This window comes from Labeo rohita, chromosome 5, assembly GCF_022985175.1.
Source record: "Labeo rohita strain BAU-BD-2019 chromosome 5, IGBB_LRoh.1.0, whole genome shotgun sequence".
NCBI lineage: Eukaryota > Metazoa > Chordata > Actinopteri > Cypriniformes > Cyprinidae > Labeo > Labeo rohita.
In genome coordinates, this window is record NC_066873.1 from 18,707,411 (window position 1) to 18,722,045 (window position 14,635).

The 14,635-nt window shown below is 35.4% G+C and overlaps 1 protein-coding gene across 2 annotated transcripts in view; it reads right to left on the reverse strand.

The window, feature by feature from the left end:
• sv2ca (synaptic vesicle glycoprotein 2Ca) overlaps window positions 1-7,483 on the reverse strand; it is a 36,205-nt gene extending 28,722 nt beyond the window's left edge. The window contains exons 1-3 of one of the 2 annotated variants that reach the window (XM_051111054.1): window positions 7,269-7,483; window positions 2,446-2,562; window positions 1,507-2,160 (exon numbers count right to left, since the gene is read on the reverse strand). In XM_051111054.1, coding sequence (XP_050967011.1) covers window positions 1,507-2,092 — 586 coding nt within the window. In that variant the 5' untranslated portion in view covers window positions 2,093-2,160; window positions 2,446-2,562; window positions 7,269-7,483. The remainder of the gene's footprint in view (window positions 1-1,506; window positions 2,161-2,445; window positions 2,563-7,268) is intronic. The other variant, XM_051111053.1, reaches the window with a different exon arrangement.
• Window positions 7,484-14,635: the final 7,152 nt, after the last annotated feature.

The following is a 14,635-nucleotide window of genomic DNA, read 5'->3' on the forward strand; positions in this document are numbered from 1 at the left end:
TTCTTATTCTTAACAATGTTGCAGACAGTTGTGCTCCTTAATATGTTTAAGGAAACCAAGATACAGTTCTTTATTTAACATAAAGTTTGAAGAACAGCTTCAAACGTCTTTAAAAAACAAAGAAATCCAATCTTACTAACCCCAAATCTTTTGGGTATTTTTATATTTACACTACCAGTCAAAAGTTTTTGAACAGTAAGATTTTTAATGTTTTTAAAAAAGACTCTTCTGCCCACCAAGCCTGGATTTATTTGATCTAAAGTACAGCAAAAATGGTAACATTTTTGAAATGTTTTACTATTGAAAATAACTGTTTTCTATTTGAATATATTTTTTTTAAAAATATGTAATTTCAAATTTGAACTTTTAAAATCACCAGTCACATCATCCTTCAGAAATCATTCTAATATTCTGATTTGCATTTATTTTTATTACTATTATTATGTTGAAAACAGCAGAGTATGATTTTTTCAGGTTTTTTTGATGAATAGAAAGTTCAGAAGAACAGCATTTATCTGAAATAGAAATCTTTTATAACATTATAAATGTCTTTATCATCACTTTTGATGATAGCTGAACAGCTGACTCCTCAAAAGCTTTTTATTTCAGATAAACGCTAAACTTTGGATCTTTCTACTCAACAAAAAACCCTGAAAGAAAAATGTACTCAACTGTTTTAAATATTGATAAAATTAATAAATGTTTCTTGAACAGCAAATCAGCATATTAGAATGAAAGATCATGTGACACTGAAGACTGGAGTAATGATGTTGAAACTTGAGTTTTGATCACAGGAATAAATAAAATTTTAATATATATTCAAATAGAAAACAGTTATTTTAAATAGTAAATATAATTCAGAATTTTACAGTATTTGCTGTATTTTGGATCAAATAAATGCAGGCTCGGTGAGCAGAAGAGCCTTCTTTAAAAAAACTTTTGACAGGTAGTTTATATATAATATATTATTGTTTATATTAATGGGACTGATTAGGTGTTTTATTTTGGATTCTAATATTTTTATTTTAAATATATATACATTATTATGAACATTTTGAAATAATTTTGCATGATAAAGTTTTATGAAATATACATAGTTACTGTGCTAAAAAATTCTACATATTTATGTACATTTTATTATTGTTATTTACTTGCATTTATGTTATCAGTTGTTTGGTCATATGAAGACAGGAAAAAAAAGAAAAAAAATGAAGAAGAAAACAAAAAAGTAGTAAAAGAAGATAAGAACAAACTGAAGCTAACAGAATAAAGAAATATAGAATAAAGACCTTACTTTTTTTTTTCCAAGTCATTTATTGTTTTACCTTTATAAAGGCCACCTATACTCTTCTATTTCAGCAGCCCAAGCAGTTAAGCCTGGTGTTAGCAACCCCAAGCTCATGGATTGAATTCCCAAGGAATGCATAAATAATAAAATGCAAACTTTGCATTGTGCCATATGCATACACTGCCAATGTACATTTGTTAGTTTTGTCTTATTCTTACCTAGCCATCCAGAGCTTGAGTCAGGCACACACATATCCGTCTCTGCACTAGGGAGAACGAAGCCCACCACGAAGACCTCCACACCGTCAGACATGAGCGCCAGCCCCAGCGTGAAGAACAGCTGCCATTGAAACCTGCCATGTCCACACTCCTGTATGATCAGCTCATACTGCTGCGCCAGCTCCTCCTCATCCTCCTGCCTTTCGTTCTCCAGCTCTCTCCGGTCCTTCAGGCCGTCCGCCCGCGGCTGTCCCAGAGCCACCTGTCCATCTCTGGCTTTTGCATCCGAGGGGATCCCCTGGTACTCTCCTTCGTATATCTCATCCTCGTCATCGTGACCCTCAGTGGCGTCGCTGGATCCCTCTTCATCATTGGCGTGGTCTCCTGTGTAGTTCCCATCCGGCTGGCTGTAGTAGTCGTCATCTTCGTCCTGGAAGCGCTGGTACGCGCGAGTGTGGGAGTACTCGTCTGAGGCACGGTCCACAACTTTGTTGACCTTCTTAATAGCTTGTCGTTTGGCCTCCTTAGCAATGTCTCTTGCGCCCTTCATGAGGGAAGTATTGTCTTGTGGAGCTGTATCATCCATGATTAGACGGTGGAGGGGAAGAGATCTGCAGTCACCACAGAGCTTTTGTCTTTATGGCTCTCATGAGTCTGGGAAAAACACAAGTTTAAAGTTATACTGTGAGTGCTAAAGCCTTGGGCTACATAGTTCATAAATCTTTGGAAAAGCCACCAGAATGTACAAGCACTTAGTGATACTGCCCATAAATCTATCTATCTAGGAAAAACGATGCATTAAGAACAGAATGAAGATATTTTCTTAACATTTTCTTATTTTGCCTAAATAGCATATGTTTCTTTTCATTTAGTACTGCCCTTCTGGGGCTACAGAAGTTACTTACATGTTTCCTAGAAGACAAAATAAGTTACATTTACCCTGATCTTCAAATTCATAATGCATTGTGTTTCCTTCTGGAGCATCAGTGAGCGTCTGAACCTTCTGTAATAGATGCATGTGAGTTCCTCAGTTGGCCTCAGTGTGAAAAGATGGATCTAAAATCATACAGTTGTTGGAAAGGGTTTAAATACACAAAAATGCTGAAAAGCCAAAGAATCTGTGGGACCTGAAGGATTTTTTCTGAAGAACAGTGGGCAGTTTAACCGTTCAGAACAAACAAGGGACTCATAAACTATCACTAAGCAAAAAAACATCTGTGGATCATTCAGGTAACAACAGTATAAATAAAAAAGCTCTCACTGCAGCTCATCACGGACTGACATCTGGGTCCTAAACTCTGACTAGAATAAGAACCACTGACTACTCATCCGTGATTGCTAACAACCGATTGCTGATAGGCTCTGACCACTGATAATCACCAACTAAAACCATCCCTTTGACAAAACAGCAATGGCTATAAAATGCAGTACTTGACCCTGCTCTTACACTCTCCCCTGTAATTTTCAACTAATCTTGAAGACCTTGATTTGCTAAGGTCAAATAAATTCTGCAGGAGCAGATGTGAGTAGTGAGTACCCCAGAAATAAAATATATTACAAAGGGTATATATAAAATGAACTTAAGTCTAAAAACACATCAGTCAAACTATGGTCTGGTTTATTTTGTTTATACCTGTAACAAATTGTGTGCCACATTTAAAGGTATAGTTCACCCAAAAATGAAAACTCTGTCATTAATTACTCACCCTCATGTCATTACAAACCTGTAAGACCTTTGTTCATCTTCAGAACACAAATTAAGATATTTTTGATGAGATCAGAGAGCTTTCTGACCCTGCATAGACAGCAACGCAACTGACATGTTCAAGACCCAGAAAGGTAGTAAGAACATCGTTAATATAGTCCATGTGACATCACTGGTTCAACCTTAAATTTATGAAGCTACGAGAATACTTTTTGTGCTTAAACAACAAAAACAAAAACAAACAAAAATAATGACTGTATTTAATTTTGACAGTCTTCACAAGAGGACTATGACATTCTGAATGAAGTCTTGGTCTTGGTTTGAAACAACCTTTTCCTTGTGGTATCAGACATTTTTGACAGCAAATGTTTATAGACTGCAATATATGTGAAAGTGAGCAAAATTGTCTCATTTAATTAAAAGCTTATTTTACATCACGTCATAATGAAACACGATGTAATCATAATCCTTACTATACTGGGAGCCATGTACACCCCTGCAAATAAGTCTCTGAGACTTTACAACAGCTAATGGATCAAAAGGGAGAGCTTGTTTCACTTTCATTGTGTTTACATGCCGTTGGGAAGCTGAGTGCTCAGGCTCCGGAGTAATCCATTATTGGCCGACTGAATGGATGTGGACCATGTGTCTGTCTGAGAGGTCTGGCAGCCCCAGTGAACTGCATGATTGGCCCCTCGGTGAAGAGACAGCACTTCCCCCGATCTACCTACGTAATGCTGGGGGATCTGACAGGACTGCTGCTTACGAATGATGGGCGGTAGAAAGTCATGTAGATCATCAGCTATAATTCAAGTAGCTATGGAAAACACTCAAATACAACTAAATCTAATATTTTTCCTCATAAAAGTCTGAAATAATTTTCTAACTGTATAGATCTAACTGGGAATATTTTAACCTAAGTGCACAGTTTAGGTACAATCAGTGGCAAGTGGACTGAAAATAGGCCTTGCACTCATGATAGCCTCTGTCGAAATGATATATGGTGTTTCTGTTCTCTACACCTTCTCTGGTGCATTGGGAGTCAGTAGGTCAGGTTCTATATGCAAGAACATTATAGCATATTTGACACGCTGGCAAGAATAACAAAGGCTTTAAGAGGCGAGCTGTAAAATTGCCTGTCGATATGTTAAGATACAGAGAGGGGGGCAAGAGTGGAAAAAAATTAAATGTGTCATTTCAGTCTATGAGCTAAATCAATTTCAATATTTTACATGTTCCACTTAGTGACCTTTTTTCATTTTTCGGGGTGATATAAATAAGTTTGCCTTCTTTACATACAGCTATGTGTTGTCACTGTAGATTAAAGTATAATACTCACAGCACTGAATAATATAAAGAATTAAACAACACAAGACGTGCTAATACTTTCAAATTTAAACAGAACCGTGTTTTTGCTAAAAGGATTGACTTTGGCAGACAACTGAAATGCAGACAAGAGCAAAGAGTGACTGTCCTTTTTCTTTCTTTCTTCATTGTCAGGCAGTGTGAATAAGCCAGGTTCAATCTCCTAATGGTTTGGAGAGGACATAATCACATTAAAACAAAAAGCAAATGACCTCGTCTGTAAAAAGGACGCTAGGACATCTTGTGCTAAGAGATTGCTCCAGGAATTGATGATATTATGGAGTAAGTGGAAAAGAAGAAAGTATTTGGAGGAGGGTATGAATTAGCTGTCTGAATTAGCTGAAAATGTTACTGCCATTTTCTGATTATGTTCTTTTATTCATAGAAAAAAATCACGTCTAAACGTTTCAGTTAAGACAGTGTTACAGGGGAAGAAGCACAGATATTACAGTTCTTCAGTTTCATGCTTTTATGTTGTGAAACAGAGAATTTAAAATTTTTAACTGGCTCTAAATGACCAAACATTTAGTATGAACACTTTTTCTGAGGAACAATTTGTTCAACTGTGTTAGACTATTTAGAACAACAATTGGAGAAATATTTAAAAAAAACTGCATTTTTTTCAACATGCACTGTCAGCCCAAGATTTTCTGTCTGACGGCCCTGTAGAAAAATCTAGCATATGCTGGTTAGGTATGTTTTGAGGCATGGTAGTAGGTTTGAGCTGGTTAAAGTTGGTCCTTAGTTGGTCCTGAGCTGGTTATAAGCTGGTCCTGGGCTGGTATTGCTAGCTCCTGCTCAAGACCAGCTCATAACCAACTAAGGACCAGCTTAAACCAGCTCAAACCAGCATGCTTCAGTACATACCTAAACTGTTTTTTTCAACAGGGAGTGGTGACAACTAAACAGATGGAGGTCAAAGTCATTCTGAAACCTTCCTGTAGTCTCAATTCATTTTTAATTCCATATGAATAATATTTGCAATTATTATAAATGTTTGGCATGTCATTATACAGTATTGTATTAGAAAATGTTGACACTGTTGAGTTACAGCAAGGAAAACACACATTTGGAAGAAGCAGGAGGCTTCATTACGATGTAAATAAATCCCTCTGAACATTTAACAAATATTCTAATTCCTCTATACATATCAGTGAAACATCAGGGTATCATAATATGGTGCACTGGCATGCATGCTAAAAAGAAAAAAAGTAGGCTCGGATTATATGAGGCTTGTCGCTCTCAATCACGACACAGCCGGCTGCATCACTCTGCAGGTAATTCAATAAAGCCTTTTCTCAATGGGCAGAGCAAACCTTCCCACCAGCATGAGCACTGCTACAGGAGCAAATTCTAATCTTAACATCGGACATGTGTTTCCAGTCATGCAACTAAATGCAACAGACAAAAAAAGAAAACTCTTACGGGATGCCAATCTTAAAGGACAAATTACTGCATATTTACACAATGCGCATCAAATATAAATCACTGCCTTAGTGCTTATGCAGCCTAATGAGGCAGAATCGTGCAGCTGAACTATATGAAAAAAAAGATAAAAGCCTGGTCAATGCGGCATCGCTCATGAAATGCTGAACAGTCCTCAAGGATACAACCTTGGAACTACAGTGTTGAATGAGTTTAAAGTGCATGACTGAAATAAAAAGCTGGATTGGTCTCCACTTGCATAGAACACACTGGCCACAATTGCTTTAATTAATTATTTTTAATAAAATGGCTAAACATGGGTATTTGAACAAGCTTATACATAATCAAAAAGAATTTAAAGGGATTTAAACTTTTAAGACTTCTTTGGAAATCAAAGTTAGTCTCAGTCCAATAAAGCTGAATGAAAATCACAAGTGTCATGGCTTAACTAGCCTACTAAGCATTATTTATGTAAATGGGTTTGGCTGTGTTTAAGCCTTTATTATCTAAGATACATAGATAGATAGATAGAAACAATTGAATAAATGAATTTTGTAGTTATAAATAAGCTTATATTCACCATTAAAATAAAGAAATATATTTGTAAAATGTGTTTATTACATTTGTATTACAATAACTAACAGTGTAACAGGGTTGCAGGTAAAGCTTAGTCAATGCTTAGTGTAAAAAATGAGAAAACTGATGATATCCAATTTCTTCCTTTCTTGTAGAAAGGATTCAAATCCAATGTTACTTCCTGGGTGTCATACCCAAGAATGAATATTAAAAACACATACACTTTAGTAATTTCGTTCTCTCAGTATTTCTGTGTCTGCAGTGCTCGTATTGCCCGCGGCGGAGGATCCGCGCTCACTGTGCTCTATTCCAGCCACCGATCAGTCGCTTTCGCTCATGTCAAAACTGACTCCAGAGCAGCGCTCAATCCCATTCCCTTAACACCGGACACTCTCTTCTAATAATTTAATAAAGGACTGAACACACTATATAAGAACTATATGTTTCAATTAAAACTTCTTCAAATAAACCAATTTTAGTTCTGGGTTTGGGGTCCTGAATAAACAACTTTTGTTTCTTGGATAAACTGAGCTGTCAATCAATATATTGTTGATTTCATGTTGACCCGTCTCCTTTGTGCACTGACAAACTATGCAGTGCTGATCAGATGAATGTAAGATTTAAACATTTTCTTATTTCGTACACTAAAATAGATTGTTATAAGACGAAAGTCTTTAAAGATTTGACTCACCCTTTAGGGAGCTGAGCAGATGAGATGTCGATATTGGTTCTCCATTACGAGACGCCCGCCGCTGCTAATAAATAAACATTTTTGTATCGTAAAGATATCCGGCAACTAAAGCAAGAGCTGACGGTGTTTTAGCGCTGCAGCTCTGTCTGCAGTACTTCAAGAAAGAGAAAAGACGAGAGAGAGAGAGAGAGAGAGGGATTCATTCGCAGTGTTGTAGTAATAATGCTATGCGGAGAGAACTGACGGAAACACCGCGGTGTGACGTAAAGAAACCCCCTACAAGAGTCAGCGCTGGATTTATGACGTAGGCTGTAGGTCCTATTGAAAGTCAAAACCGGCATCTCTTTGCCAGATCACGACAAACTGGCGTGATTTAAAGGTGCACTTAGCATATTATAACAATTAAGAAAGTTTTACACATAAATAATGAGGTTCTCGAAAAAGACTCTGAGGACACATCAGCCTTCTAAAAGAAGCTGCTTTATTTATTATAAGGATGACTATGCTGCATGTCAGCTTTCCATTTAGTTTTCATTATTGCTCATTTAATCCCAGTGTTGGGGAGTAACTAGTTACATGTAACAGAGTTACGTAATTTAATTACAAAATAAATGTAATTGTAATCCATTACAGTTACTCAGGAACAAATGTGTAATCAAATTACAGTAATAAAAATGTTAACGATTACAAAGGGTTACTTTTAAATATTTTCACACACACACACACACATACACACACTCATGTTTGTTTTTGTGAATTGTGGGGACTTTCCATAGACTTCTATAGTTTTTATACTGACCAAACGATATTGTCTATCCCCTAACCCAACCCTAACCCTAAACCTAGCCCTCACAGAAAACATGTTTGCATCGTTACACTTTCAGATAAACATCATTTACTATTTCTAATAATTTTTTTACATTGTGGGGACCGCAGGCATTGTGGGGGTCCCCACAATGTCATGTTTTAAAATTTCATGGGTTTTACTATCCTTGTGGGGACATTTGGTCCCCACAATGTAGTATTACTATCCTTGTGGGGACAAAAACAAGTACACACACACACACACACACACACACACACACACACACACAGTATTAAGTTATTTCTTTCTCAAACTGCATTGAATGCACTAAAATATGAGACAGCAGTGTTTCAGGAGTTTAGGACACATATGCTTATTTGATAACTGTTTTATTTTCTATCTGGGTTTGTTTATATGATTTTTTAATGCACTGAAACAGTATAATAGCAATTAAACTATATCTTATGATTTTAAATCAGTATTTAACCTCAGAACGATCTAGTAAAAAGTAAAAAGAGGTGCTAAATTCTGATTTTGTGGTGGCAGTGCTTTACAATTAAATTGTTAGAATCTTAATTCAAGTGATGAAGAATTTTGAAAGTCTGACAGTAACCTGCCTGCTTTAAATGTTTGAAAAGAATTAGTAGTTTTGTGTCATCTTTTAAAAATCATTGTTCAAAATATTTATTTATTTAGTCTTTAATCCTTTTAATTTATTTTTTAAGGTCTACATTATATATATATATATATATATATATATATATATATATTTATTTTATTTAGTTTAAAAAGGGTGGGATGGGTTGGGGTGGGTTCCAAATTTGCACAGTTGTGTTTTGTTTTATATTTCAGTTCCTAGAAGAAAATTTAATAAACAGGTGTTAACAAAATAAATAAATAAATAAGTAATAATAATAATAAATAAAATAAAATAAATGGAAGTTTAAAAAATTCATTAGAAATTCTGTAACCTACAAAAGTAATCTTCCCAACGCCATTTAATCCTTATCTAAACAACTGGCATAGAGTTTTTGTTGGTCTTATAACAAGTTGATTTCATAAACAACCTCAAGTTTGTGTTCAGGAGGTCAAAAATGAATGGATGAAATAAACTCACTTGGTTTGATGTGACAAACAACTGTAAACATTCAGTATCTCAGACTTTTTCACAAGCCACCCTTGTTCTTAGTTAGATAAATTAGGCGAGATTAGACTAATATAAATACATAAATTTAGAGTTGTGTTTCACTCATAATAAGGAAGGAAGGACAATTAGTTCACAAGATATATGTGCACATTGTGCACTGTACCAGATTTTGGGTACTATACTTTAGAGAGTTTGTGTACTAAGCCAGAATGTATAAATCAGTGACCTCTAATTTCTTCTGTTGTGTGACCTTATACTTCTATTCTCATTTATGACTAAGCCAAAGAGGAGGATACATTCATTTATAGCATGAATGATTGAAAGCCAAGGAGCACTTAACTTAATGAGCTACTCTGCAATATGGAGGTCCTGCATTAGATCTATGTGTCCTCAGGTGGAATTTCAGCCTGTTAAGTCTTTGAGTCAAAAATCTATGGTTTGAAATACAGTTTGATTTAAGATTGTTTACACTGAGATCATCACAGATCTGTTTAATGTCTTTTTGACACAGCACCTGCATACTGAATAGACTGATTTCATGCATATGAGTCCACTAAATCTTCTCAGAAGCATTGTAACTTGTAACATTATGTCAGCGTTGACAATGGATTTCACAAAAAGGAAAATACTCATCAAGCATAATACTGTTCTCATACAATTTCTTTTTTAAATAAAAGGTTTGAAACATTTCCATTTTGCATCAAGATGGAGCTCGACCACAGAGAGACGCTAATAAAAAAAGCTATCAGTTGTGTGTCATACAGCAGTCATTAGACTTGGCCTTTCCATCTTACAAATTGAAGTATAACCATCTTAGCTAAAACTTTAAATAGACCAGCTTGCAATGATACATCATATGCACCAGAGCTTATATGCCTCCTCTAAAAGCTAATGAATACAAATGATAAAACATCTCAGCAGTGAAGAATCCACTTTGCCTATGTACTGTGTATTTTGCTTATGCAAGAAATCATTGCATTTGGAAGAGAAGTGAAGAACTTGACATAAATCCTACAACAAGAATTCACAACCTGCCTGTCTTGGTTGTGAGCAATGATAAATACCTCAAAGGCATTTTACATTTTGGTTGCTGCAGTGATTCAGAGTAGAACGGTTTTATGACAGCTGTTGCTGCCTGTGAAGGATTCCCTGCATAATAATAGGGGAGTTCTGCATATGCTCTAAATATCTGATCTCATATTTTAAATTTCCTAACTGTTCAAAGTGCAAACACCATAGCTCAGCTATAACATGAACAATGTGAATACGTGTATAAATAAGTACGCTTATACAGAGTTTTCTGTGTGACAATTGACATTTTTATTGAATTTTATGTTTTTCATTGAAATAACTATTTCTGCTTATATACATTGCATTTTATGTTCATGTTGTTAAATTAAAGGATGGTTTCATTCAAAAACATTTTTTGTTATGCTGGTTGAAAGTCTCTTCACATCCCGATAGTGATCATTCATTTACAGAGTGCTTTCACAACATCAGCCATATTGGCGGCACTGAACATAAACAATGCCGCTGAACCGAATGAAACTTGCATATTTTGCTGATTACTGCTCCTGAAAATGATCAATTATTGTCATGTTTTGGGCTGTATGAATTGGTCGGACCGGGAAAAACATTTGGAGTAACGTTACTATAGACTGCCAAATGTTACAACACATCGAGGAGAATAAACTGTCTGCCGAACATAGGCGTTTGTGGTTAGCCAAACTGATTTCCAGGGCAAGAGTCTTCACAACATTTGTGTTTGTTCCAATCATTTCTGGTCAGGTAGGTGAAATATTTGGCTAATATCTTCAGGGGAAGTCCACTTCCAAAACAAAGATTCACATATGTACTCACCCCCTTGTCTTCCAAGATGTTCACGTCTTTCTTTCTTCAGTTGTAAAGAAATTATGTTTTTTGAAGGAAACATTTCAGGATTTTTCTCCACATAATGGACGCCCCGATTTTGAACTTCCAAAATCCAGTTTAAATGTGGCTTGTGAACGATCCCAGCCGAGGAAGAAGGGTCTGATCTAGCGAAACGATTGGTTATTTTCATAAAAAAAATACAATTTAAATACTTTTTAATCTCAAACGCTTGCCTTTTAATCTTGCCTTTCTTTCCCTGAACTCTGTGTATTCTGGCTCAAGACAGTTAGGGTATGTCAAAAAACTCCAATCGTATTTTCTCCCTCAACTTCAATAATCATTTCAAAATCATCCTACATCGCTGCAGAAGTACCGACCCAGTCTTTGCAAAGTGAACATGCAAAGAAGATCAAACACCCTTAACAAAAAAGGTAAAAAAGAGATATAGGATGATTTTGAAGTTGAGGGAGAACTAACTGTCATGAACCGGAACAAAAACAGTCAAGGTGGAGTAAGACAAAACGAGCGTTTCACATTAAAAAGTATATAAATTATATTATTTTTATGAAAATAACCGATCATTTCGCTAAATAAGACCCTTCTTCTTCGGCTGGGATCGTTTACAACCACATTTGGGATCGTTTGAAGCCGCATTTAAACTGCATTTTGGATGTTCAAAATCGGAGCACTATACCAGTCCATTATATGGAGAGAAATGCTGAAATGTTTTCCTCAGAAAACATAATTTCTTTACGACTAAAGAAAGGAAGACATGAACATCTTGGATGACAAGGGGATGAGTACATTATATGTGAATCTTTGTTTTGGAAGTGGACTTCTCCTTTAATTAATACTGCTTGTACGTATCTTTACCACCTGTTAACTTTAGTTTGTCAAAATATTGCGGCCTTTCCTTCTTACTAAGTCCTTCTCTATATGATTTAGCAGCTTCCGCATGTTTTTTCCATAGTTTGGACAGTATAAATTAGCAGAACATCCCCAACTAAGGGGACCAGCTTAAACCAGCTCAAACCAGCATGCTTCAGTACATACCTAGCCAGCATATGCTGGATTTTTCAACAGGGTAAAGATACATACAAGCAGTATTAATTAATATAATATTTCACCTATCTGACTGGAAATGATAAGAACAAACACGAATGTTGTCAAGATTTATGCCCTGAAAATCCTGGTTCAGTTTGGCCAACCACAAACGCCTTTTGTTATTTTTTTTGCACCCTTCTCCTTGATTTGTTACAACTTTTCTCAGTCTATAGTACTCCAAATGTTTTTCCCGGTCTGACCGATTGGTACAGCCCAAAATATGACAATAACTGACCATTTTCAGGAGCAATAATCAGCAAAATTCGTGATTTCTGTTCGGTTCAGCGGCACTGTTTACGTTCAGTGCCGCCAATATAGCCAATTTATGACGCGTTGTAAAACCAATCTATTGAGAAGCATTACGGTTTTAGCTTTTAAGCCTATAAATAAAATGCAATGCTTCATTTTTATTTTCAAAAAGAAAGGGAAATCGAACTTATGACATGTAACATTAATTTCACCTACATGTTTGATTCATTTCATGCTCATTTATGCAGGGAAGAGAATCTGTTCACCTAAAAGCACACTTTGCTGGGAAAGATAATAGATTTTCTTGGACAACTCAATTACATGATCTTGAGAACCAATAAAAGTCTTTGAAACTGCCAAAAGAAAAAAACTTTTTTTTATTCGATTAACCTCCTAACTCAACTTTTTATATTACTTCTGTCCTCTGTCTACAGTTGCTGCATCCCGAAGCCCACAAATGCCTCTACAGAAACACCACAGGGGAGAAAGTTCATTTAATGGCTTGAGACTATTGTCCTGGAACAAATTGAACCAGGTTGTGAGTAAAGAATGTGGGTTGACTTTCAAGTGAGGGCAAATGCAAACACGTTTGTGCTTTTCAGGTGGAGATTCAGAAGCAGTAGTTGAAATCATGCTGAGCTGGACATTTTATCAAGGTGCTGGAATCATAAGGGTAGCTTGACATTTGAGCTTGAGGGGGCCAAATCATTTGGCGGGGTAAAACGTTGTGATACTTCACAAGGCAGAGCACAATAAAAGTGCTGGATAAAGTGGAATAATTTACCTACAATCCACTAAGAACAAACACGACCAATCCTCTAAGAACTATTGTATGACCAATTTGTATGCATTTTACGAGGTGGCTAATTCGTACAAATTCGTACATCCTCGCTCATAAGTTTTTGTAAGTTTTCTGTGAGGGTTAGGTTTAGGGCAGGGTTAGGAGTGGTCATTTGTATGAATTTGAATGTGGTTTATTAACCCAACCTTTAAGTAGTTTTATTTAACTCAACTATTGTTTAAAAATGACTATGTCAGCCTTAATATGAACCCCAAGGTTGTAAATTAAAAATCTGACACATATTTTCTAGAGGCATCAGCAGTAATCAAAAGATGAACATTTTTAATAAGCCATTTATGAATAAATTATTATTTATTAAACTTAATGAACATATATCGAACAATACTGAAAATATTGTTAATTTCCAGACAATTTTGGGATAATTTTTAAGCAATTGTTGAGTTGAATAAAACTAGCCAGAGCTGTCTCCATTCTAGCTTTAATCATATTAAGTAAAACATGAACTCGTCTTTTTTTCTCCCTTATATTTAAAAAAAAATAAATAAAAATAAGTTTATTAACACACATGCAGGAATTTGGCTTTACTGTTCTAGAGCATTCATTTTTGCAATGAGCCAAATATAAAAAAAAATTCTATTCAAATTTTCTTTTTGTTGCTTTCCGTTCCTGATGCAAATGTAAGAGCTAGGAACTTTTCTTAATAGAAAAGATTCTTTAAGTTAGTGCTTTAGATTTGTAACAATTCTATAGCATAAATAGGCTAGGTCTATATTATGTTATTGTATACTGTAGTGTCCTACAAGTCTAAGTGTACCTCTTGAAATCAAAAAGGCCTTGTAATTATTGTACTTGTGAGACATTAAGTGTCCACTCATTCTGATGACTGAATTATAAAGCAATCCAACACTAAATACCTGCAGGGTTTATATAGCATGAAACAGTGCAGTGCTTTTATTCATGAAGGTCAGTATGTGGGCCTGATTCATTCATTTAGTTCATGTGCTTCACTTATCTTTTTGATTCTTGGTGCGTTAATGTCATGATACACGAGCAATCTGTTTGGCGTCAGATCGATGTTCTTCTCTGGTTTCCTTTCTTTGCATATTTGTTTTTCTTGATTTTTATACACTGCCCTCCAAAAGTTTGGAAACGTCCTAGAAAAGTGGGGTTTTGGACAATATTGGCATGAATCCTTTTTAATTTGTAATAATTTTGCACTGATAAGGGACAACACAAACTATGAAAACATATTTTATTACATAAAAGCTTATACATAGAAAAAACTTTTTTTTTCTGATTCATCAAAATATCCACCATTACAGCTCTGCTTAATCTGGGTCTAAATTCATTGTATTCTAAACTTAATTAGCAATCAGTTGTTGAAGCTA